The sequence below is a fragment of the Gekko japonicus genome, unplaced genomic scaffold, assembly GCF_001447785.1.
Source record: "Gekko japonicus isolate JY-2015 unplaced genomic scaffold, Gekko_japonicus_V1.1 scaffold342, whole genome shotgun sequence".
NCBI classification, from domain to species: domain Eukaryota; kingdom Metazoa; phylum Chordata; class Lepidosauria; order Squamata; family Gekkonidae; genus Gekko; species Gekko japonicus.
In genome coordinates this window covers 334,296-359,969 of record NW_015169785.1, presented here as the reverse complement: position 1 = coordinate 359,969, position 25,674 = coordinate 334,296, and the positions used below count along the sequence as shown (strand labels likewise).

Genomic DNA, 25,674 nt, shown 5'->3' with positions numbered 1-25,674 from the left:
TCATCTTGGCACCACAACAGGTGTACTTCTTAAATAGAGCCCTCTATACCATGACCAGCAAAGCAGGGGGGAAATAGCCACCCGCCACCAGAGAATGAGGGGTGTGTGAATAAGGCAGGAGACCAAAAGGCCCAACATGCACTCACGGAACAAAACCACTGGAGGAACTAATGCTCGAACCTTCTTCAGCCACGGTGGCAGGGGGGGGGGGAGAAACTGAGGGAGGGAAGTGCTGGAGCATATGACCGCTTGAGCGAGAACACTCTCTTCTGTCTCCGGTATACAGCACCCTCTGGAGGCTTTTAGCTATAAAACCTCTCTATAGCAGGCCTTCTGATGTGCAGTCCCAATGTGGGACTGTGCAGAAGATCGATGATGAAAAGCTAGTTGCTCAGGTTAGTATTGCTTTGCTTCAGTTGGTACAGTTTTGGCACATTATTTGGGTCCTGGCCAAAAAGTTGGGAGAAGCTGAAACGTTACAAAAACACTCCTGTTGCCAAAAAATGAAAGAGAAAAGAAGGGAGAAACTGAATCAACAGCAAGGTATGGCTTCCTGAGTTTGGTCAGTACATGAGGAAACCACACAGCTAATGACCAGTTCTAACCAAAGGGTGTTATATTCATCAAGCATATTTGCTATGTTGATGCAAAAGTTAAGGGGGAAGAGCAAACCAAGTCTTTAATGTTTGTTTCTTAGAAAAAATGAAGAAATAAACCCTTATTTGGCATAGCATAAGGGCACTTTTCCCAAAGGCAGTGAATCAGTATGCACTAAAATAGCCCTTTTGTGATATATTCAAAATATTTGTCACAAAAAGTGGACAGCAGACTTTCCAGCAGTATCTAACAGCCACTTTTGGAAGCCTACCAGGGACAGTTTTAGCCAAACATTAGATCTGCTCGGCATCTGAGTGTGTTAGAGAGGAACTGGACTAAGAAGAATGAGCCAGCTGCAGATGTGAATACTGAGTTCCCCAAACCAGAAATGGCTCCTCCTTTTGTCAGTAATCCACTTCTGGAGCGGACATTATTTTTTATTTATTTATTTATTTATCATTCGACTTGATATACCGCCCTAACCCCCGTAGGGGTCTCTGGGCAGTTTACAATTCTTGGGTGCTAGTCACCTATATCAACCCTAACTACGGCCACATCAGTTCAAGGGAGGGGCTGCCTACCGGCACCCTGGTGGAGGCTTGGTGTCGTTCACTTTTCCCGGCTCGGCTTCTTCTTTCGGCTGTGTCCCAGTGCTTAGGCAGACAGGCGGATGGATGGATGGATCGCCGGCGACGTTGTCCTCAGCCCGACTGTGTCCTTCCGGCTCCGCGTGCCTCCGGATGACGTCACTGCGCCTCCATCCTCCGTCGATGACAGCTGCCCTGCTCTTCTACTGCTGGCCACCAGGCATCAGTCCCCTTCTGGCTCTGCTGCCGCCGCTTGCCGCCTTCAGCGTTACACTGCCTCCCTCCTCCTCCTCCGATCGTCCGCCGCTGCTGCTCTGCTGCAGCCGCCGTTCTCGCCGTCGCCATTGCCGCCGCTGCCACTCCACACACACCTCCATGGGAGGAGGAGGGTGCCCCCCACCCTACTAAGGGTGGGTACCCATTTATCTACTCGCCGATAGGTAGTTACTTGGCTTTTAAACCGCTGGGTGGGCACAAACTGAAGTGCTCAGTGGTGGACTACATTCAGGTTTAGCTATGCATGCAAAACACCGGGTGCATGAGGCCTTCTTTGCCAAAGCGATCCCTTAAGTTCTCCTGCCATGTCATTCCACTCTTTCTCCCTTTCCTGCATAAGAAACCCTAGTCCCATCTTGATGCCTGATGCAAATGCAATACAAGCAGTGGCATTCAGTGCAACCCTACAGCTCGACAGCACTTTCAGTGACTGATAAGGCACGTAAACTGGAGTCCCCCCCCCTCCCCCCTTTGCCTGAAAGGCAGTCAAGGCATGGCAATGAAAAGGTGGGTTAGCTTGCTGGAGTTACCACTGCCTTCTTGGCAAATCACCACGTCTGAACAGCCTCAGTCGTCTTAAAGCAAGTGTGATACTCCAACACGTGAAGCCATCCCCTGAATAGAAGCAGCAGCTGGAGCATCCTGGTGCCTCTCCCTTCCTCGCCCAGCTTTACCCCATACAAAAGGCCTTTTGTGTCAGCCAGTCTGGAATGGCCGCAAGTAGGATTGCAAAGGGGGGGGGGGACACATCTGATAGGGAGAGGGAATTTCAGAGAGCCTGTCTGCAATGGGCGGCGGCGGCAGCAGCAGCAGCAGCTGGCATCAACAGGTGGGCACAGGCGGTGTAGACCCCCCCCCTCCCCAGGCTCCTTTTGCTCAGAAGCTGCTGACTGGGTTGGGAGAAGCGTCAGGAATAATGCAAGCAGTTGGGCGGGGAGGGGGGGAGAGCAAATGGTGGAGAGCTAGATGGGCAGCTGACTCCCTGGTGGTAAAGGCCAGAAGCTTAATTGGAAGCAGCCGTTGGGGAGGCTGGTGGCCAAAAGAAAATCCAATGCATGCTGTGTGTTTTGTGGCATTACCTGCTGCTGAGATAATCCTGCAAAATTTTTCATTCCAAGTTTATGTATGCCAGTGTGCTTGATAACCACGTCAGGTATTAGGTTCCCAAGATCACTGGCCCATCTAGCTATTCAATTTCAGCCTGCTAGGGACAACTGCATATACCACAGCAGACTGTAGTACTTAATATGCCTTTTGTTCATTCAAGAAAGATCATAATTTTCTTCAAATTCAGCAGCTTTTTTAAAAAGGATGAGATTTAACCAAAGATAAATACTGCGCCTTGGTGTCTAGTCATGGGGGGGAAAGGGGGGGAACTCAACCCAGGATATGACTACGAACCAAAAAGGGCTAAGCTAAACCATATATATAAAAGTACAAATATTTATTAAGGTGTACACGTGTTAAAACTTTCCTGATTAAAAATTACTTTGTCTAACATCAGACTATAAAAGCTTATCCACTGTACATACATAGGATGGGTAAATACTTTACAACTGAAGACCAAACGCGTTTCGGCCCCTAAGGGCCTTCCTCAGTGGTCACTATTATCTATATATTCTAGACACACATTCAAAGATCTGTTACAGAGTTTTAGTACACGTATAATTAAACCGGATGTTGTTTCCTGAAATTGTTCAAAAAAAAAGAGAGGGGGGGGGGGAAGGAGAAGAAACGTCATTATTCTGTCCAAATGTATAAAAGAAATTATTATTGAATAAAAAATGATTCTATCAAAGATAAAGTTACCTTGTATACTTATAATTGGACTCCTGGTATTAGTGATGGGCCATAGGTATAGCCATATCACCTCCACAACTTATTCTTAATTAAAAAATGAAATGAAATTGTAAAATTTTTTTAGTCAAATTGTATAATTAATTTCACCCAAATTGAAATGAAAATTATTACATTGGCTAACAAACCTGGTAACAGCGATTTTGTAGGTCTGAATGTGTGTCCCTCCATCAAGGTGAAAATTCTGTTTACCCATCATATGTATAGTGGATAAGCTTTTATAGTCTGATCTTAGACAAAGTAATTTTTAATCAGGAAAGTGTTAACATGTGTACACCTTAATAAATGTTTGTACTTTTATATATATGGTTTAGCTTAGCCATTTTTGGTTCGTAGTCTCGTCATGCCAGCCATGATCTTAGACAAAGTAATTTTTAATCAGGAAAGTGTTAACATGTGTACACCTTAATAAATGTTTGTACTTTTATATATATGGTTTAGCTTAGCCATTTTTGGTTCGTAGTCTAGTCATGCCAGCCACATGACCACGGAGACGTCTTTGGACAGCACTGGCTTTTCGGCTTGGAAACGGAGATGAGCACCACATCTCTGGAGTCGGATTCGACTGACTTTTGAGCAAAGGAAACCTTTACCTAAGTATCTTTTAAGTCACATTGATTTCAGATTTAAGCATGTGCTTCTCCTCTCCCAATGAAATCAGTGAGATTTTAGACCACTGGTCATTTGCGGGAACATGTACTATATGCCTGGCAATAATGAAACATTGCCTTAGAACCCCACACACTAAATTCCGTTTGTTCAAAAATTAAGTTATTCTTTCCAGCAACAAAAATATCACCGGTTCTTACCAGTCCAGTTTTCTCTATTTTTAAAAGCTCCCTATTTATTTGTAATATCCGCATTTTTACAACCAAAGATTCAGACTAAAGAAGTGTCAGTGTGTGCATTTGGGAATGTGTGCGTAATTTCCATACATGTCCAACACTGCTTTATCAGTGCCACAAACTCCTACATGGTAGATACACTGCCCCTCAGAAAGCAGCAACAGAGCACTAACATTAAATACATTGTTGTGTCCGCTGACTGCCACCAGGGGCCAGCGAATACCCCAGAGCTTGACTCTGGAAGAACAATGGGACTGGGCTCCTGGTCTCTCCACTGGGGAGACCAATGGGACCGTGGCGAGATTCAAACCCACCAACAGGACCTAGGGGTGTGCCCCCTTGTGTGTGTATATAGTTGGCCAACAGGCCGTTTGTCTTTATCTTTGTTGTGTACCAGTGAAGCGTGCAGGATGCGGTCAACCCACTACACAATATACATCAACGGTGATACCATTTGTTTCAGTAGCCAGGCCAATAAGCCGAGTGGTTCCTTGTGCTTGGATTCTGCATCAACATGTAAAGAGTGCTAAAAAGCGATTTATGCACATAACAGACACGCTGGCATTAGTTACCCTAGTTCTGCCTTCTTCTCTTCCCCCCGCCCTAGCTGTATGCTCTCTCTTGTTCTCTGTCCTGGCCATCTGGGCTTTGACCCTTGTTGCTCTTTGCTGCAAGCAGTTCCTCCTCAGGCTTCAACCCATCTGCCTCTATTCCCCGGTGAATAAAAGTGGTGCCAGTTCTAAACATGGTGATTTTCCAAACATGAATTAGGTCAAGACTATCTGTTTCCATAGCAAAAGGCCTTCTAAAGAATAACTAGTTTACCTTCGTTCCCCACCCACTCATGGCGCTACACTCTGGTGTCGAATGTCATAAATAAAGAGAAAGCCGATAATACTCTGATAGTTCCAACCCACCTCCCTCTCCTCCTTATTCCCAACCCCATGTGTGGGCTTTAATTTAGATTCAGGCTGTTTACCACACCCCAGTCCTGTTGAAGGATCTCTATTCATGACCTCTGGCAAACGGTTCTTACTCAAATTAAGCCTTGGATATCAGCCATCAGTTGTTTGGTTTATCAGAGAATTACTTGAATCAGCTAGTGATATGCCAAATCTGCTCACTTGTGAAAGCAAAGGGCTCGGTGTTCTTGGCAGGCTTTCCAGCACATAGGTCCTTCTCAGCATTTCTAACAGCACTCACACTAGCGAGCTGGCAAAAGGAGTGATCCCATCTTATGCTTATCCCACTCTTCATCCAAGGAGTTCAGAGAAGGTCACACACGGTTCTCCCCACCTCTGTCTTCCCTAACTACCCTGTGGAGTAGTTACTGTGGAGTAGTTAGGCTGCTAGCAGCTGTTCCAGAGTCACCCAATGGATTTTATGTCTGCCTGGGGATTTGAACTCATGGCTCAAGAGCTGTAGTCCAGTGCTCTTACAGAGTAGCAGCTCTCATGTAGGTGTACTTTAACCATCATCACTGCATGGGATCCAAAGCAAATGATACTCCTGTGCAGTGTTCCCTCTAAGCTGAGTTAGTGTGAGCTAGCTCACAGTTTTTTAGCCTCCGGCTCACACAGTTTCGCCCTAGCTCAGGACGGAGGGCTCCAGTGCCCACTAATTTACGCAGTAACCAAATCACTTGCTCACAACCTTAATGCCAGTCGCTCGCAAAGTAGAATTTTTGCTCACAAGACTCCACAGCTTAGAGGGAACATTGCTCCTGTGTCCTTACTGATTCATGCAAACAGTGTCATGTGCTAGAGCACCTTGCCACGAGAGGTGCAGCAATTTTCACCAGTCTGAGGCAACCCTTCTTTTTGAGCAGGGCCTGTGGGCGATTCCTTGACAACGTTGGCTTCCTTCATTTGTCACTCGGGGGTGCTGCACGGGGAGGTTCAAATGTTTGTATGATGTGAGGAGCCAGGTATGTAACAGTAGGATTCAGCCAGACACAAGCATCCACCGGTTTTAGCAGTACCAGCCTCCACTTTCTTCATTGGTATGAATTTCCTGGAAGCCCTTGATATCCAGCTGTGAGCCACTGCCTGATTTAAAACTCTGGAAAGAACTCCCTCAAAGCCGGAGCAAGGGCTTTGTGTGGTCCACTCTCATGGCCAGCAGGCTGGAATGGCGGGGTGCTTGATGCTCCGCTGCCCTCGTTAATCCTGCGGTTTCTGAGAAAATGCTTGCTCTTCCCAGAGCCTGCACAACTCAAGAAAGGCAACGGCTAGGTGGGAAAGAACAGCCTCTCCCCTTGTTGGAACCTTGGGACAGGGCTTCTTGGTTGGACCCAGCAAGTGGAATCAACACTCACTGCCAAAAGAGCACAGAAAGCAGCGGCTGATCCTCTGCTTATGGTCCAACCTGAATATTAAGGGCTAGCTTCTCCTCCATTAAAATAAAAGCTTGGCGTGGATATTAACCGATAGAGTTCTTAACACCAAGGCCAGAAGGATCAAATTTTTAAATCACAATTGTGGACTTTTTAAATCACAATTGTGGACAGCCCCTTTCAGCTCCCACCATATGGACAAAAACTTTCCTGCTGATGTTACGACCTGAAGCTGCCAGTTCCACTGGATTTTATCCTGAGGCTGCATGCAGACAGCCGCCTGTCAGACTTGGAGATGCTATTGAAGAGGTATTGTTCATGGCTCACGTTTATTTTTTGTGTTGTGTCATGGTCAACAATATGAGTGTTTTAAGGTTTCATAGCTTCAAGCTAGCCTTGGAAAGCTGACCCCCCTCCCCGGTGACTGGTTCTTACTGAAACAAGGCATGAATGCTTTTTATGTGACCATTACAAAGTCCTGTACTTGGTGGGTGACGCAATCCACCCCCTACTCATAGTCATTTTGGAACTATTTCTAGCCTTTTGAAAGAAATCCAATATACATGGAAGGACGAGTTCTTTTCATGCAGATGTTTGAAAAAGTGAAACACTTTCAGGCTAGCAAACCCCCCCAACCCCTTTCTCATAGGGATGAAATTGGCCAGAGCAGAAGCCACCTGGAATATGACCTGGTAAGATTTACAAGTTGACTGACACTGGGCGGGACTAAAAGATGTGGCTGTAATTTGGAAAACACTTCTGGCTCCTAGAGATCCCCTTCCTTCCCTCCCTCCTCCCATTACGTTTGTGGAAGTATCAAGCAACCTACATAGAGCCATCCTAGTCATGCTAAGGGAGAAATTGTTCCCATTGGCTCTACATACATAATCATTTACAGAGAGCCTAGTCTCAGGCCTGTACCTATGGTGGGGGCTATTTGGGACAGCCCCACAGGATTTCCCCCTGAAACCCCTTTTAAAAGACATTTTAAAACATTGGTCCCTTTATTGTCCTTGCTGGTGCCTTCCCTTCTCTTCCATACCATGAAAGGAAGCAAAAATATCTTCCCTTGAGTATAATACAAGGGGGGGGGGGAATCTGAGGAAGAAGCAAAATTGACTGTCAAAATTGTCAGGTGGACTGGTGGTGGTGATAGTGTCATATCTGCTCAAGGCAGAAAAAAAATTCTCCTGTTCACTGAGAACTTCAGCCCCACCAGAATTTTTTTTGCCCCGGAAGCCACAAAATCCTGGCTACGAGCCTGGTCTTACTTAACTGGAAGAAGAGAGCCAGTGTGGGGTACTGACTGAACAACGACCTGTTTTCAAATTCCCCCCTCAGTCATGGAGCTCACTGGTGACCTTGGGACAGTCACCTTCTCACAGCCCAACTTCACAGGGTCCCTGCTAGGACTAAAGAAGGGGATAACCCTGCATACGACACCGAGCTCCATGAAGGGAAGATAGTATAAAAATGCAATAGAGATTAAATAAAGCATCAGTAGATTAAAATAATAAGATCTGATGACAAGTAATGATTATAGTTGGTTAGCAAAAGGATAGAGAAAATATGCAATGTATGGAGGTATAACCAAATTGTTAAATCAATGTGATGCACTGAGAGAAAAATTGCTGTTTGTGTGTATGTGTGTTTGTCCCTTATGCATAAAAACCCAATAAAGATATTATATAAAAAAAAGATTAAATAAAGCATCAGTGGAATGCTAATAGTTCATCTAAAGCAAAATACATTAAACACAAGAAGCTCAGATCACCTTGGAACAAATGAGTCTTGCATGAGCTTTTTTTCCCTTTTTCTTTTTCCATCAAGGGGTCAGTGGTACGCCTTCTTCACCTTCTACTCAGAACTAAGGGACACTGTACTTGTGTGTGGGACACTGCTATGGCTATCCTTTCCCCCCAGTGGAATATTGTGCTGAGGAGAAACAAGAAAGTCAGAGAGCCCCCTTGGCCACCTTTTATTAGGCTCCCTGCTTCTCCTGACCATATTCTTGGTGGCTGGAAGGATGCCTGAACTGGCTGAGATCAGCCTGAGGAGGAGGGAGATGATGCTCAGTCTGGCAACGGCTCCCCTGCCTTTCTGAGCCAGCCCCCTTCTTCATTAGTTCCAATACAGTCTTCTTCCAGACTTTGAGCCAGCAGGACAGCTTTGCTGGAATTCAGTCCGTTGGCACTTTAGAGATCACAGCAGCCCTTGTCAGGCAGCAAAGAACATGGTGGCGCATTCAGCGCTCTGTGCGTAAAGAGCGATGCTGCCACCTAGTGTTCGCTATCTAAAAAGCTTAAATAGCTCACAGGAATAACTTTCTAGTATGAAAACAGCCAATGGCAACTCTACTGTTCTGTCTTTGCCTTGTCCTGCTTCCATAATCCTGCTTTAATTCTGTTTAAAAATTACAGCTTGACTTCCAAGTAGCCGCATTCACAGCAGGTCACTAGGAATATATTTGCAAAGCAGTTACCCGAGATCTTGGTAAAACTAGAGTTAAAATAATAAGTCTGTTCCTCAGTGGGAAACTTTGATATGTACCCCAACAACAAAAATTAAAAACCCACCTGCTTGTTTTACTACTGTTGGGCTGAGTGTTTAGTTAGATAGCACAAGCTGGATTTCTACATCTTTGTGAGCTGGCTTAGGCTCAGGAACCCAAGGCAGGACTGCACGTTTTCCATAAGCAGTCAAAACCCTTTCAGCCTGCAGGTGCACAGAGTACTTTCACTATGCTATGAGACATTTAGAACAAGATGGGTAGCCACGTTAGTCTGTCGGTAGCAGCAGAAAAGAGCAAGAGTCCAGCACTACCTTACAGTAACAAAAATATGTGGCAGGGTATGCGCTTTCGTGGGCCACTGCTCCCTTCTTCAGAAATACAGCCTGCAGAATTTGTTTAGGGGGCGTTTGTTTAATTCTTTTTAAAATGCCTGATATATCTGAAAGCAGAATAAATAAGCCTAAATCAAGCAATCACCACCACAGTGACATTAGCCATAGAAGCAAACACACTCACAGAAGTAGATGTAGCTCTATTTATTAACATCACATACATTGCAAGTTGGGCTGAAGAGGCAGCTCTGCTATCTGAGCCAAAGTGGTTATCAATACAGGCTCATTCTGCAGGAGTCCGAAGGCAGTGGAAAGGTGCCGGGTCCCTGGAGAAAGCACCAAGGCCACTGCCAGTGTAGATAGAGGCAATGGAAAGGTTGGTGGCTGAGACTGGGCAGGAAGACACCCCCCCTTCCTGAAGCACTGGGGTCAAGATGCAATGTTGGCTAAGGGCTGGAAGAATGCCCTTGTAGAATAAAATAAAAGGACAGGCAGAAAAGAGAGCCAGCGGAGCCTGAGTCAATGTAGGTTTTGCCTTTACAAATCCTGTTTTGCTATAAGCTTGTCAGCATGCTGATCTGTATGATGACTTCTAGTATATAGTGCCCAGAAAAAAAACGTTTCCCATCCCAAGTAGATGCTGCATTCAGAAACCTGAGCAAGGCTGTGTACATCCACCAGTTCCACAATTTGGCTCTTAAAATGGAGAACGGGTATTCTTTTGGCAATTCTTTTCTGTTAAAAACTTGACTCATCTTCCTATTCTGTGAGTACAGGAGCCATTTTGGAAGAAAAGGCAGCAGCGGGGTGGACAAATACATCTTGCAGCCGTGGTGGTGGGGCTCAGAGCAGTATACACCTCTGCATCCTGCCATCAGAATGACTGTTCTCAGCTGACCAAGAGCCATGATATGCTACATAAATCTTCCATCCATATTTCTCACAGTCATGGCTTAAGGCTTGCGTACAAGCCTGTCTCAACCTTGGCAGCCAAACACTACACCAGGCAAATTCACATTCTCTTTTTTGTGTGTGCATGATTTATTCTGAGCACAGAAATCTGGACCTCCCTTTGGCACAAGATTAGAGAGCGGCGACTCTGTCTCTCATAATACACAGGCAACCAAATGTGTGCCCCCCCCCCAACATCCTCATTCTGAGCAAAGGGACAACTGGAATTTATGCCTTTGCTGACGGGTGGCTCCTGCACTCACCTTCCAGTGGCCTTTAAGGGCAGAGATTGCATTCCATAGAAGAGCAACATCAAAGACTGCTTTGAGGTTAACCCTGAAAGAAGCAACAACCTGGAAGAACATTCCTCAGGAGAAAGCCACTCCTGTAGCACCTGACTATAGTGCAAGGTGGGAGGACTTGGAAGCTGCTGAACTGTGAATTCTAGCAAAGACCCTGTCAGACCGATGGGAGGAGGAGAAGTGCAGCATGAAATGCTCTGTGAGGGCTTAGCATGAAGAGGAGACCTGGGTGGAACACACGCCACCATTTAAATATATTGCTCCATTCAAAAATCTCTGGAATAGAAAAGCTTGATGCAGGGAGAGGAGAGAGCCAGTCAGAGGCAGAGCTGGGAGCAGAACCCCAAAAGGAAGGGACTGTAGCCTCTGAACAGGCTCATGTGTATTATGTGTCTTTAGAGAAGGAGTTTGAGAAAGAGATCGAGATTTCCTGGGGCTCAGTCCCACTGGATAAAAGAGGGACTAAAATCTGAGTAGATCTGTTTAGGATTGCTCCTTATGCGTACTACATACAGCCACGGAGACACTTTGGGGCTCCTGTTTGAAGGCTTTTGCAGCTCTGTGTCTTTTTAGCCCCACCAACTGCTTGTGGAAGTTAACATGAAATGGAGACCGGGCAGTTTAGGAACCAGCAGACACTGCCCCAATAACTTTGCTTCCTGTCCAATTTCAAAAAGCTACAATTATTGTTAATGGTGCAAACACTGTCAGGAGGACGCCTAAGTTACCACGGCATTCTTTTTCTCTCCTCCTAACATGGCCACTGTTGCTGAAATGTTCTCCCTACCTGTCCTCATGATGGTTTTTGGCCACCTTATCCTAGCAACTGACACAACTGGGCTTGACTCAAGAAGAAGGCAGACACTTTGAATTGTTGCTACAGAGAGCTCACTAGCACCACCTAGCAAATTTTGGTGGCCTTAAGCAGGCAACCCAGAAGAGGAGGGACGACCTCAGTTGCTTCCATGCAGAGTGAGAATGGGAACAGTATCGGGGACCTGGAAAATATATGGCCATACTACCCCTCCTGGCTGTTCTATCACTTCAGAATGCACATCAAGAGGTATAGTGGGGATGCAGCTCCCCATCTGATCTGCTATAGCGTTTACGTACTAGAAAAATAGCAAAGCAGTGCTGGCTGCAATGCCCATCAGAGGTTTTCCTGCAGGATCCAGATCAGAAGCAGTGGACAGGGAGGAGGAAAAGAAAGCAACACAGCTTACCCCCGCTGCTTTAAGGTAGGAGCCCTCCCAAAAAGTGCAACTACACTAAAGCCTGCATGCAGTGACACCCCCCCCCCCAAGTATGCATCTGTGCCCATCTCACGTCTTTGCTCAGTTCACAAGCCACACTCCCAGCAGGAAACCGCTGCCTCTCTCTGCCCGGCTCCCTAAAAGAACTCTAGTTCCTGAACAGGTGGGAGCAGGGGAGCTTCATCCCGGGGTACCGATATGTTTGCAGTCAAGAGGAAAGGAAGCAATCTCCGGGCTCAGCAATAGGTGGGTTGGGGGGGGGGCAGAATGATGGGTCATTCTGTGTCGGTCAGCCTGATGTGAGGGAGGCACTTGGGGCAGCCCAGTCCAACGGGGTCTTCACAGCTAGCCCCATCTCTGCTTTAGCCGCACATTGTGAACATCAGCCACTGTGAACAAAACAAGGAGGGATTGTAAAAGACTTGCTGAGGATTCAAACGCAGCAGAGAAGTGGTTCATAAACCCTGCCTCCAGTTTGCTTGAACAGCAGTGTGGCAATTTATTAACCACTGTGGCAGAACCTTGTGAAGTTATCAGAGCACACCTATCTTACTTTTACTTCTTAAAAAACAAGGTTTTTCATTTCTTCTTCCAGTACAGCAATGCTCCCAAGGCCCATCAGTTTTTCATCCTCCTTTTAAACTAATTAAAGAATGCCAGTTAAAAAATTAAATTGCCAGCTGCCAAAAAATGTACAGGAGCAGTGAGTCATCAGGAAGCTGGAGACCACCCCGCCCCCGCCCTTTGAGCGCCACTGCATGTGGATCCAGGTGTACGGAAACCTTTCCAGGAGATCTGCCACTTGGGACAGTCTCATCAAGCTTCTCCTGACTAAAGGCAACTCCATCCCTTTTCTCACACCAGCTGTCTTCTAATCCAAACAGAAACATGCCATCACTTTCTTACCTCGCCAAGATTCATCTCAGCAACCCCAGTGCCTTCAGGATCCATACTCTGGAAGAATCCTGCAGAGTTTGAAGGGAAAACACACACACAAAAATGGCACATGTAATTAAGAACAGTATTTCCAGTGAAGGCTCCTCAAAGACAGTTCCCTTCTCACAGTTCTTCTTTGGGGGACATTACTCAGTTTGCAGTCTATTAACCATGATGGATTCTTTCTTGACATGAGGGGTGGGTGGCCAGTAAGCTATAAACTGGATAAAGCTTATATCTCAGGACTGGAGGGTGGCAGGGCAGACCTGGGAGATCTCTAAAGGGTAACCCTTCAAAACCTGGGGTAGCTCTTCTCTTTTGAATCTGATTTTCTCTGTTATTAAGACAAACTCTGTTCCTTCTACATCTAAAATTAATCCTGCCTTATAAGGGAAATCCCACACCAGTTGAGGGGGGGGGGGAATCTGGTACTAAGACTATGCACATCAGTGCTATAAATACCAGGGACCATGAAAGAGGCCTCTCCAAGGTAATCCCTTTCAACCCAGAGTCCGTTTCCTGGTCAGGAAATACCATCACACCTCAAAAGCTAAACAGAGTCAAACCCCACCCTTTGGCAGGAGACCTTTTAATGCAGTCTGTAGATGCCCTCCTCTCGCAACCCAAACTGATGTGAGCGCTACAAGAGGGAAGTGGCAGCTTTCAGACGGAACACTCAAGAGGCCGACAGGTCCGAGCAACAACTCTGCTTCCCCCTCCTGCTTTAGGGCCAGTTCACCCATCCGGCTGAATCGCCAGCTATCCAGTCCCCATCTTATCCATCTCAGTACAGTAGTCTCTCTGGAACAGCTGAGGACTGTGTGAAGTGGCCGTCACGTAACAGCGGCTACCCTTGTGAGGAAAGTGCAGGTAGGATGTGCCTGCCTGCCTGAAGGCACTTTGCTACACTCTGTCGGATTCACTTAGGGGGCTGCCTCTTCAGGCCAAGCCACAGCGGCACTTACTGAACATCGTCTCCAGTTTGACTAAACAGCAGACAAAGTTATCGAAGTCCACACCCAGCGACTCATCAGCGTAACGGGCCACCAACACCTGGTGCAGCTTGTTGTCCAATTTGAAGCCTGAGAGACAGAGAAAGAAACGGGTCACCAGTCTATCCTGAAAGCTAGACTGCAGAAGTAGGGGTCCCGAGAGCCACCCCTACACAAGCCCACTGTGCCTCGAAGAGAGGAATCAGAAACTCAGCTTGGGGAGTCCCTGACAATTGAGGTACAGGGCCACCAGATGTGCTTTCTCTGGCAGGCTCTTTACCATACAGGCTGCTGACCGTCCCATTTGGATTTCAAAACGGTTTACATCTCAAGATTCTTAATGCATTTCTACCAACCACATGACTACAGGTTCCAAGAGTGCCCTACGGAGGGGCACTGAGACCAAGTATTTAAAGGCACTCAAATCCTGCTTTCGCAAAGCCAGTCTGAGAGACAGGATTACTGGACAGGCTCAGCCTTCAGTTTCTGATGACAGGACTTCATCCTGATCATAGCCTCCTCCCCTGATGACAAGACAGCTGTTAATTCAGAAGACCCAACCACTAATGTTCCAGTCACTTCAGCAATAAGGACTCCCAGCATCCCACCATCACCAAAGTGCCCTGTTTTGCTGGCCTCCCCCCTCCAGTCTTACCAGTTGATTCCAGAGCCAGACGCATCTCATAGGAACTCATCGTGCCCGACTTGTCTATGTCATGCTCGCGAAAGACATTCTGCATATTGACAGAGAAAGGAGACTGGTGAGGTGCCACTTCCTTTCTCCACATTATTTAGCCACTCCCAGTCTTCTTCCTCCCCATGAGTTTTATGAGCCAAGAATGCCCCTCTTACCAGCCAGCTCCTGATCTTGTTCCACAAAATCTGAAACTCCACAATGCCCAGGCGAGCGCTGCCATCTTTCTGAAGAGCAGAAGAGTCAAGGAGAGATTTCCACCACCACCCTCGAAAAATAAGACTTGGAGAGAAGGTGGTGAATAGATGAGGAATGCTGGTGCTCTGGCTCAAAGCCCACCCACGGTAACCCAGACAGCACTTTGATTTACCAGGGATGCCCCCATCCACACGGACAAAGCATAGTCAGATGGTGCTGCATACTTGGGATTGGGCCCAAACTTACTTCTCCATCAGTGGAATGAACTTTCCTGCCTACCCCTCCCACTACAGTTCACTGATTGTTAAGAAATCCTGTTCTTGAGCGATCAGGGATCCTAAGGAATGACATGAGGGGGGAGGACCGTAGCAAGAAGGGGGAATCGGTGGAGACTGCTAATTTAGTTTGGACCCAGCCCTTATTAAAGGTCCCCCATCTGCCACCTTGGAAATGGCTGCACTTTGGTGTTGCTCTGTACAACTGAGAAAAGCACTCTGGAGTCATGCTGGCTTAAGAACTGTTTCAACAGCCTCTCTGTAGGTGTGCGTGTGTGTGTGGGGGGGGGGGAGACACCAAAAACTATTATGTACTTTTCTGGGCTTGTTTACAAGACCACTTGGCACAGTGCTGTCAAGATCACAACACCTGGCATTCAACTCAGGGTCTGATTCCATTCCCTGTACATAGCTTCCTGCTTCCAAAGGATCCAGATGGACCTCTCCTACAGCATCAGTGGTTCTCTGGAAACTTGAATTGGGGGTAGGCAGCATATCTGGATTATTGGCTCTTCTGTACCCTTCTTGTTGTCGTTCCCTTGGGTCTACATTGCTGTACCCATAATTTGTGGATCTCTGTACTCATAACGTGTACTCATAACTCTTGCTGTGCCCAGTATTGTCATAACTCCTGCTTTTCCCAGTATTGTCACAAACTGCCCTGCAGTATTGTCACAAACTGCCCTGCAAAACTACTGACTGAAAGTGTGTACGTTTGTCTGACAATAAGATGGGTGTTTCAGCCAAGTTTAAAGTTGCATGTTTTGTGTGCATGTAACTTGTCTATACAATAAGCAAAGGCAGAGCCCTAGAACCTAGGTGGAGGACACTGCCCAACCACCTCAGAAAGCTCTCTCATCACAAGCCTACAGTGCACTCAAGCTGGGGAAAGGTGACTTGCAGTGCCCTCTGCTGGAAATCCTACCCCCTGAGCATATCTATGACCCTCCCATTCTTTAACTAGGAAACCCTCCCCATTTCTCTGCCACTCCTCCACTGAAAAGAGGATACGTCCATCAAGTTAACCATGCTGCGGCAGGAATCCATACTGAACCCGTCTGTCTTCAGGTCTTTGTCTGAGAGAAGAAGGAAAGAGAGGCATAGTTATTTCAGAAAACACACCCAAGCTAGCACATGAATGAGGTAGGTGGAGAGAAAAATGCAGACGCTGCCCCCCCCCCACCGTGGGGTGAAAAGCTGAAGAAGCCCTTACGCCTGGTAACAACTCTGTTGAGGATAGTCCGGAGCTCAAACACGCTGATTTCCATGTCCTGGAAGGAAGGGAGAGGAGAGTTTTAATTACTTATCTGTTCATAGCAAAAGGCATCGGTCCACGTACTCCATGGGATACAGGATGAATAAGGAGCTCCTGAGTATTTATGACACAGAAACCCAAATGTTTGCTAAAAGACCTCCATCGTGTGTAACGCAGCTTTCAGTGAACAGTAATCTGATTGCAGGGAATGTCTAAGGATATCTTCAGGAACCGCTAATGTTAAGGGATGATTCTGGGGAAGGACAATAAACCTGTGAGACAGGTTAAGCAGAGAGAAGGTACTCTCGGGAGAAATCTTCAAACAAGCTTCCTGGTCAAAGTCTACTACTCCATTCACTACATCACTCTTGCTCTAATGGCCAACTCCTCACTGACTCTTGCTCACTTTCACAGTCTCAGAGCCATCGGCTGCTCTTTTACCTACTCAGCATACTCAACTGTTGCCACCACAGGGAAGGAGGGAGGGAAATTCACAGAAATGTGCAGTCGCAGCACTTACCTCTCCTGCAAGCTGCCGGAACATGTTCCGGAAGTTTTCATCCACATCATCCTCAGAAACTTCTTCCTGAGGAGACACAAACCAGAAGCAGCAGGTTAAATGATGCATTTCAGACTATATAACTTTCTGAGTTTCAAAAACTTGGACCAAAAGCAGTTCGTTACTCTCCTGTCATTAATAACCACTGAATTACCTATCCTTCCTTTTGTCCAGCAGCTGGTTTCCTCCTCCCCTCAGTTCTGTCCACACCTGTATCTTTCATCCCAGTCCACTTTAACCAGTAAAGCTTTTCTGAACCATTGTTCCTTAGAATTTAGAGGGAAAGGAGGCAAATTTGTGGCCAAGGGAACCAGGAAGAGAGCCATTGTAAGACCGCTATCAATCTAGCTCTGTACTGACTGGCAACAATTCACCAGGTTTCCAAGCAAAGAACAATCTTTCCCAGCACCTAATGCAGAGCCTTTAACTGGCAATGCCAGGGACTGAACCTGGCAAAACGTGTATTCAACCATTCAGTCACGGCCACTTTCATTCCTAAGGACATACTCTTAGGACATGGACCACCCGGACACTAGTTTCTTTAAAATATCTGCACACAGATGTCTTAATAAATGCAGCATAGCAGAAAAGTGCAACCCTTTAGTAACATTCCTCCTGGGTTTTGTTTGGAGCCCTTACCTCATCTGGCAAATCTGCTGAGATCTCCTCATCCAGCTCCCTAAAGAAGCAAAGCACACTGTAAGCAAAGACTCTTAATACAGGAAAAACTTTTAGAAAAGGGAAGAGGGTTTAGCAGAGATGTGCTTTGCTGTCACATACAGAAGCTTGCCAAAGTGTCAGCAAAACATGTAAAGTCACTACAGGGATGATAGCACTGAGTGGCTCAACTAAGTCACAAGCCTCCAGCATCAAAAGCCTGAATTAGTTTCCCCATCTCTTAGCATAGATATCTTCTGGAATTATTCTAACCACCCCAATGGATGCAGGAAGAAGCGCACTTCATGGTAGATTGTTTGATAGATCCTGGTAGATGTTTGGATTGGTTAGTGGCAAAAGGAAACATGGTGGCTAGACTCCATAAAAGTTGATACCAGCCTGAGCATGGAATGACTCAAAGAAACACTACAAGATCAGAAAACATGGAGAGAACCGGCCCATAGAATCGCCAAGAGTCGGACACGACTGAATGGCTAACAACAACAACATTTACCATAATACTGGTACAGTGGACGGACTTACTGTGTGTCTGACTGCTTCTCAGTGAAGACCCGCAGGACAAAATCTGCTTCTTTGTTGGGTTCAAACGTAGAGGGCACTATGATGTACTCGCCAGGTGGCAGGCGGATGTGGTTGCTCACCTCCCGCAGGTTGATAAAGGTCTCTGAGCGTGCCTGAGACTGGTTCCTCAGGAAGAAATCCTTCTTCAAGTGGACACTCTGGCAGCCCTGGAACTGGGAGACAAACAGACCAAGTGTACTATACAACTGTGCAGATGGACAGGACTCCACATGATGAGGCCTGAAGTGTACAAAAACATTCACTCAAAGAACAGAGAAGTAAAGCTCAAACAAGAAGGGCAGGTCCCTGGAATAAAAAATGCTTCTTTGACTGTCTATGACACAGTTGCAGACAGGCATCTTCTTACAAAAATACACACACAGAGACATGCATCTCTCCCACCAAAATCACAAACCTGAACCCTGAAAACAGAAATATGAAAAATAAGGAGATGTGTACATTTTCTCGTTTTGTACAAATTATTTGAGTCAAACAGGGCAGGTATCTTTGGTGAAACATTTGGGCTTTTCTCTGACTTCCTTTGCACCCAAGAGATCTGGATATGTACTGGAACTCTATTTACACTCAAAGCAAGAGGAAAGCACAATTTCAGGACTCCTTCCAGAATGAGAAATGTTTTTGGCTCAACCTCTTCAAGTCAGCTTGGAGATTTCCATCTCCATACAAAAGTCAGTAATAATTTTTCATGACTCAGGACATACCTCTTCGGGAACCTGTGACGAGAGAGAGAAAAGAAAGAAAATATTAGGAATTAATTCCTGGTTAAACTGTGTTGCTCAGAAGACCACCAGGAGACCTCATGGGATTACCTCGTAGACGGCAAAGCCAATGGTGTGCATATCTCCTCCAACTTGGCGCTCTTTTCGCCGGTGTTTTTGCATCAAGGCCACTAAGAAGGTGCAGGCTAGCTCATCATCACCTGGGTCATCATCCTCTTCCAAGAGCTTGATTTTGAACTGTGGATTAACCCAGAATGTGGCTGCAGGGAGAAAAAGAGACTAAGGTGATGCATGGTGCTCCTCAATCTCAGGTCACACAAGCAGGCGCTTTGTTTCTACAATGGTCCAGGTATCTGAAATGGAACCTCAGCAGGCTGCAGATACAATCTGATGTCACATTCACACAGACAGAAAGATGCAACACTGAGTTCTGCACTAGCAATTCACCACCAAGACAGACCAGAGATTGGACGCGGCACAGAGGACCGGAATTACCTGGATGGTTCCTGCAGCCCCCAGCTGTACTGCCCCGGCGCCAGCTGCCCTCAAACAGAGTGGTGTGCCATTTGCTCAGGTCATCCTTAGTCAGAGCATCTGGAGAGAGGTTACAGATCTCCAGCCTAGAGAACTCCCGCATGAAGTCTCGGAAAGACATCCTGCGGGGACAGAAGCAGCAGTGAGGCTGGAGAGAGACATGGTCAGCTGAATGTCACTGTGCGACTGCTCAGAGAACTTTCAAGCCAAGAGAAAATACTCACCCCCACTGCTATTATTTAACCACCCCATGAGATGGGAACTCAAGTGGCAACGAATTGGCATTGAGTACTCCTGACTATACCCCCCCAGAGTCAGAGTAGATTCACCATTAAGGCCACCAGGAAAAGTCTCGGGGGGGGGGGATGGGAGCACCAGCCCAGCTTCAGGCAAGAGACTCTTCTGATCCAGGCGCATGTGAGATGAGTTTGAGCTACTGCCAATGCAAGACCGTTAGGCACCTACTCGTGGCCTTTGCTTTCACAACTGCTCCTCCTCCTTCCTTCCCTCCCTCCATATGGGGTGAGCCCTCTTTCCAGGGCCATTCTGGCTTCCCAGTTTGCCCCTCCACAGCATTAACAACCAGCAGGTCACAGTCAGGATACGAGCATGTGCACTGAGAATGAATGGTGGCGTGTACCTCAGAGCCCCTGGAAAAGACAATCATGCTCGGGAAAGGCTGAAGGCAGCAGGAAAAGAGAAGACCCAACATGAGATGGGTTGACTCAATCAAGGAAGCCACGAGGGCCCTCGGTTTGCAAGACCTGAGAATGACTGCTAACGATGGGAAGTTTTTGGAGAACGTTATTTCACTGGGTTGCCATAAGTCGGAAGTGACTTGATGGCCCTTAACACACACACGCCTCAGAAGTCGCCACTCATTCACTCACCAAAATTCACCGTCCTCCATTTTTAGCTGAAGGTCCTCCCTCTGATCGGGGTCCACTTCATTCGACTCGGACGAGCTTTTCGGAAGAGCTAAGGTGGAAGCACAGCAGCAGTGAGACAAGACAACACAGGACCCAGTTATATTTCAGTCCCCCCCCACACACATGCTGCTTTTCAGATTTTGTTCTGGAACATCACCTCTAAAGAAATGCAAAGTGCCAGGTCACAAAGGTATGTACATCTCTTGATGATTCATAGCTGAATATGTGGACTGATTCCACTGATAAATGATGCGTCAGAACTTGTGTATCAATTCAACCTGTGAATGCTCATTCACACACACAAATACCAGCTTTATCCAGAGATAAACACACACACGAACCCAAGACCCTTACCGGATGAGATCCCTCTCAGCTGTGGTAGATCGGCCCATTATAATACTACTACAATGCCATAACAAACCCACCTGTCGCTCCAAGCTCCGGTCCACTCCACCTGTCCCCAGGGATTCCTTATGCGGATGAGCTGTTCCTGGCGGCCACGATACTCCACCTGTCAAAGAGCAGCAGTTAGATGGCCTGCAGACCTCAAAAACCCACCCACCCCCACGTCTTCTCACCCCATCAAGAGAAACTCACATCCCTAAATCCTGTGACTGAATAAGCATGACCCTTGACTAGCTTCTTGAAGGTAACTGCTTCCATGTCAAATGCACTTGTGATCTGAGGACAGAGGACACACAGCATTAGTGAACAGGCTTACGGCTCTCTTTCATCATAATCAACCTTCCGTTACAGATTTCTTGGCTCTCAGAGAAGGGAAAATAGTGTACGGGACAATTCAAATGGCTGCCAAGAACAGACTAGCAACAGCCCACAGCTTTGCCAAAACTAATGGGGTATTCCCATAAGGAAATTAGGAAAGGGCTCCAAACCCAACAGAAAGGCTCGGAAGGAAACAATAGCTTTGATAACACCCAGCTCTCAATGCCTCTCGCTTCCCAACACACACAATTAAAAGGGAGATAGGGAGGGGAAAAAACAATATTTGGGCACCAGGTTTGGGACATTCTTCTCCCTGGCAATCTGAAACCATAAACTCCCCTCTTGTTTACAGCATCAGACACTGGAAACAACCTCCAGTGTCATATGTCACCTACTTACATTTTACAAATGCCCATATGGAAACAGACAAGAAATGGTTACACAACTAGTAACATTAACTGAAAGACAACCTGAGATATGTTTTGAAAAACCTTGCAACACATGATCTGTCAAAGTGGGGGAGTTAGTATGCTACCTGATTTTTTGGCAGATAGCTATTTCCCCCAATACTTTTCTTATTTCTGTAAGCTCTGCTTGAATATGAAATGGAATCAGCACTGCATTTTCTTGAATCAGAAAGGTCTGTAGTGTGCATTTCCACACCAGTCAAAAAATAAAATATTGTTTACCATGAAAAACAGAATGCCACAGCCTAACCCTTTTTGCCTCACATCTTCAGTTAATCCTTGAGTGTGTTCTACTGCTATGCCTTGGCCTTCCTCCACGGACTGAATCTCATACCAGACTAGCAAAATCAGACCCAAACAAGGGGAGCCACTCTAGATCTGAAGCATTTCAAACATTACCCCTCCTCTGGGACCCTCCTTACATCAATGGAGCAGCCAAGCAGGGATCCTCTCTCAAGAGCCTTGCAAATGACCTTGGACAGGTTGCCAGGGGGCCGCTTGAGGTCGTACATTTCTGCCACACCACCCGTGAAGTCCTCAAAGCCCTCAGTGGTGCTGCCCCCAGACAGGGCCTCATAAGAACCATTCAACCTGTGCATAAGACAAAACTGAAGGTTAGTAGGGTATCTTTAAACCCTACCCGCTGAATACCAGGAGGTCAATCTCAGGGAGAGGGAGGAAGTGAATTAAAGGAGAGCAGAAACAAAGCCATAACAGGGCCTGCTTGCTAAAGAAAATGTGTGAATGATGGGGGGGGGGCACCTCTTAGTCCCCTACATAATCCCCACCAAGACAGCACTCACTTGGCATAGGCCTTTTCCAGCAGAGCACTCCAGAACTCTTGACATTCTGCAGAGTGCACAAATACCAGCTCTCCATCCTTGGTTGGTAGCCGATCATCTACCACCACATCCACCCATTCGCCAAACTGCCAGATCTGGTGAAAAGTAATGGGAGGAACAATGAGGTGTGGCTAAGCTGTGATGATGGGGCAGGTTAAAACAGGAGAAAGAGAGAGAGAGAGAAGGGGGAAACATTTGAATATAGCACGCATCCCTTGAACCCAAGATTATCTTTATTTGGTTTTAGACTTGGCATAGCTTAGTGTCCCACCTGCCAAGAGAAAGGAGGTTGATTTCAAATCACTGTGGAGAACCTCTTCATGTGAGTGATGAGCCACCTTCCCCTTGGCCTTACCTGGAAGTGAAAGATTCCAGCATAGTTCTCCTGAAAGCTCTGTCCATGAGGTACAACACGGTGCAAGAGCTCCTCATTAAGAGTCAGGGAGCCAATAGCAGCCAGCAACCAGCAGTCACCTGAAGGGGCAAGGAAGTTACTCCCCATTAGATTTGGGTTGTTATATCCACATTTCCAAGCTAGGCTTCTACGGAAATACATCCTCCATCCCCGAATTTCCCCCAATATTTCAACTGTGACTGCAGTCTGTCCTTGAGCAGGAACCCAGCTGGAAAATAGCACCTGGCTTCAAGTAAAGCTAGCCTGTCCTAATTAAACATTGTTTAGGATAAGTTCTGAGTGTAGGAAAAGGGAATGTGTGTTTTCACCTTTTGGTTGTACCCTAGTTCAGCCTGGATGTTTGAACAGGCCATGTGCATTCTTTTCATTCATTTATCAAACTTTCTTATATTTTTTAATGTTCTAAACCTATTTGGTCCCGATATCTGAAGAGCTCAGTAGGAGAAGAAACTGAAAAAAGGGAAGATAATCAAGAAACAGGGATATCATGATAAAACCTGGTGGTACTAGAAGAAAAGAACCCAGGGGATAGGCAGTCCCATAGTCACCAAACCCAAACTCTAAATTGATTTATTTTTACTTTAAATTTATGGATCGCCCAATCCCTGAATACACAAGGCTCTGGGGCGATGTACAACAGGAGTTAAAAATAGCAAACGTAACATTATTAAAATGAATACAGAAGTCATTCTTTCCATTCTTAATATGATCTCCAGATGGCTTCACTGATTTGAACTTAAGCCCGTTCTGGACTGTGTTGCCGCCTCATGGGCAGGGTAAGGAGGGGGCAGAAATGAAAAAGATGGAAGAAAAGGGGAGGGTGCCAGCCATGAGGGAAACCATTGCTGCCCCCAACCAAAAGCCTGGTGGAACATCTCTGCCTTACAGGCTCTGCGGAATTGCATTAAGTCCCACAAGGCCCTGGTGGTGTTTGGCAGAGAGTTCCGCCAAGTCGGAGCCAGGACCGAAAAAGCCCTGGCTCTGGTAGAGGACAGCTAGATAATGCTGCTTCTGCCTGGGCACTACCCTGAAGATCCTCATATTCACGGGGCTTTCATTCATTTCAAAGCTCTTGTGGAAAACAGATGATCCACGGGGACAATTTTGCTCAGTCAGGGTAGTACACCTGGATTTGCAACTCTTAAAAAGTGACAAAGATCTTCCGTGGGTTATATGCTGCTTGACTGAAAAGGGAGGTGGGGATTTTTGTTGTTGTTCAGTCGCACAGTCGAGTCCGACTCTTCGCGACCCCATGGACAAGATCTCGCTAGGCCTTCCTGTCTTCCGCCGTCCTCTGAAGTTTGCTCAATTTCATGTTTGTTGCATCTATGACACTGTCTAACCATCTCATCCTTTGCCGTCCCCGTCTTCTTTGACCTTCAATCTTTCCCAGCATCAGGGTCTTCTCCAGTGAGTGCTCCCTTCTCATTTGGTGGCCAAAGTATTTGAGCTTCAGCTTCATTATCTGGCCTTCCAGGGAACAGTCAGGGTTGATTTCTTTTAGGATTGACTGATTTGATCTTCTTGCAGTCCAAGGGACTCTCAAGAGTGGATACTTAACATTATTATTTCCCCTAAACCAAGCCACCCCTGCAATGCTACTGGGGGTGGGGAGGGGAGAATGACGAGTATATTTTTTCCCCATAGCTTCAGGAGCATGATTTAGATTAAGTAAACCATGTTGGAGGGTAAAATATGTACTGCTTTCCTAATTAGATTAGCAGCCCCACCCAGGTGCTTTATACTAAAAATAAATAAAATCATTGATGTCTCATGTCTAGTTTGTGCTTGAGACTGTAAACTGGGAAGGTTTTTTTTTACCACAGTTACGAGCTTATTAGGTGACAATTTTCAGCCTCATCTTCATCTTCCTTCTTGTAATGTGGAAATAGCAATTCTGATTTACTGTATGTGAAGAACTTTTTGAACTCATATAGCACAGGGAACATAAGGAGAAACAAAATTCTGATTTCAACTGGGTATACAAGGTTTTAGGCTCACACAATCATAACAGAGGAAAATCTGACATGTCCTCTTTTCTCCATCACCCAAACCATCATCAGTCCAGTCTCCTGGCTCATGTTCCAGAGAACAAGCCTTCATTTGCAGTTGCTCCAATTTGAGACTTCTGTGAGTTCCTGTCTCCTGCAATTCACAAGGGACCTCTGCCAATGGACATGCTGACCGTTGCAGTATGTACAGAATAGCTCATCAGGCATATGTGGAACAGCAACGGTGTTGCAAACACAGCAGTGAAAGCACCAAATATCTCTGCCAGTTAGTGCCTTTTTCATGAATGCCTCTCCTCCCCACTTCCTTCTCCCACCACTATACTCCGCCTTCCCTCGTGGTTCAAAGCAGCTTACAGTAACAGTTTTTTAAAATTTCCAGTGAAAACCAGAATAAAATAACAAACCCTGTGTATGAAGTGAGAGGAGAAAGTAATGTACTCAGAAGACACTGAGAGTGAGTCATAGACACAGATTATAAGGTTCTGGGAGTCTGTTAGTTGGGTCATTTGGGCTTCTGTTTGAAAACTGTCCTAGTTCAACTGAAACCTTTGGAATTTTAGGCAGCCACAGTATTGCCTGTTGGATTTGGCCCTGGACACACAAAGGAATTCACAGGAATGGATAGCAAGGTTTGGGATTACCTGGAAATATTTGTATTTTACTGTGAGGATCATCTATGAGACTACCAAGCAACCCCATTCTATTTCATTTTTATTTATTCTATCCAGTTTACTCCCCGACTCAGAACAAACACACATTACTCACCTAATGCTCCTTGGCAGATATCTGTCCTTGTAGCACCTCCAACAATAAACTGAGGATCACCCACGATTTCCTGCAGTGGGGATAAAAGATTACTATTGGTGCTGATGCTCAGCATCTTCACAAAGGTGTACTGGGAACACAAAAACATACCCTGGTTGCCTGAGTATTAAATGTGTCACTGATCCATTTTTTTCTTGCTTAAACTTGGGATTATTCTCTGCTATATTTCTCTTCTATATATATCTGTCTTGA

General features: G+C 46.2%; 1 protein-coding gene across 1 annotated transcript in view; it reads right to left on the bottom strand.

Moving 5' to 3' along the window:
* Nucleotides 1-9,515: 9,515 nt before the first annotated feature.
* The window catches only part of CAPN11 (calpain 11), a 35,321-nt gene continuing 19,162 nt past the window's right edge, over nucleotides 9,516-25,674 (bottom strand). Inside the window, exons 3-22 of the mRNA XM_015416927.1 lie at nucleotides 25,423-25,492; nucleotides 22,586-22,704; nucleotides 22,192-22,325; nucleotides 21,811-21,979; nucleotides 20,796-20,879; nucleotides 20,624-20,709; nucleotides 20,160-20,234; nucleotides 19,231-19,391; nucleotides 18,826-18,995; nucleotides 18,718-18,729; nucleotides 17,957-18,168; nucleotides 17,396-17,435; nucleotides 16,718-16,783; nucleotides 16,156-16,213; nucleotides 15,954-16,018; nucleotides 14,628-14,696; nucleotides 14,431-14,509; nucleotides 13,749-13,865; nucleotides 12,754-12,812; nucleotides 9,516-12,236 (exon numbers count right to left, since the gene is read on the bottom strand). Coding sequence (XP_015272413.1) covers nucleotides 12,210-12,236; nucleotides 12,754-12,812; nucleotides 13,749-13,865; nucleotides 14,431-14,509; nucleotides 14,628-14,696; nucleotides 15,954-16,018; nucleotides 16,156-16,213; nucleotides 16,718-16,783; nucleotides 17,396-17,435; nucleotides 17,957-18,168; nucleotides 18,718-18,729; nucleotides 18,826-18,995; nucleotides 19,231-19,391; nucleotides 20,160-20,234; nucleotides 20,624-20,709; nucleotides 20,796-20,879; nucleotides 21,811-21,979; nucleotides 22,192-22,325; nucleotides 22,586-22,704; nucleotides 25,423-25,492 — 1,872 coding nt within the window. The 3' untranslated portion in view covers nucleotides 9,516-12,209. The remainder of the gene's footprint in view (nucleotides 12,237-12,753; nucleotides 12,813-13,748; nucleotides 13,866-14,430; nucleotides 14,510-14,627; nucleotides 14,697-15,953; nucleotides 16,019-16,155; nucleotides 16,214-16,717; nucleotides 16,784-17,395; nucleotides 17,436-17,956; nucleotides 18,169-18,717; nucleotides 18,730-18,825; nucleotides 18,996-19,230; nucleotides 19,392-20,159; nucleotides 20,235-20,623; nucleotides 20,710-20,795; nucleotides 20,880-21,810; nucleotides 21,980-22,191; nucleotides 22,326-22,585; nucleotides 22,705-25,422; nucleotides 25,493-25,674) is intronic.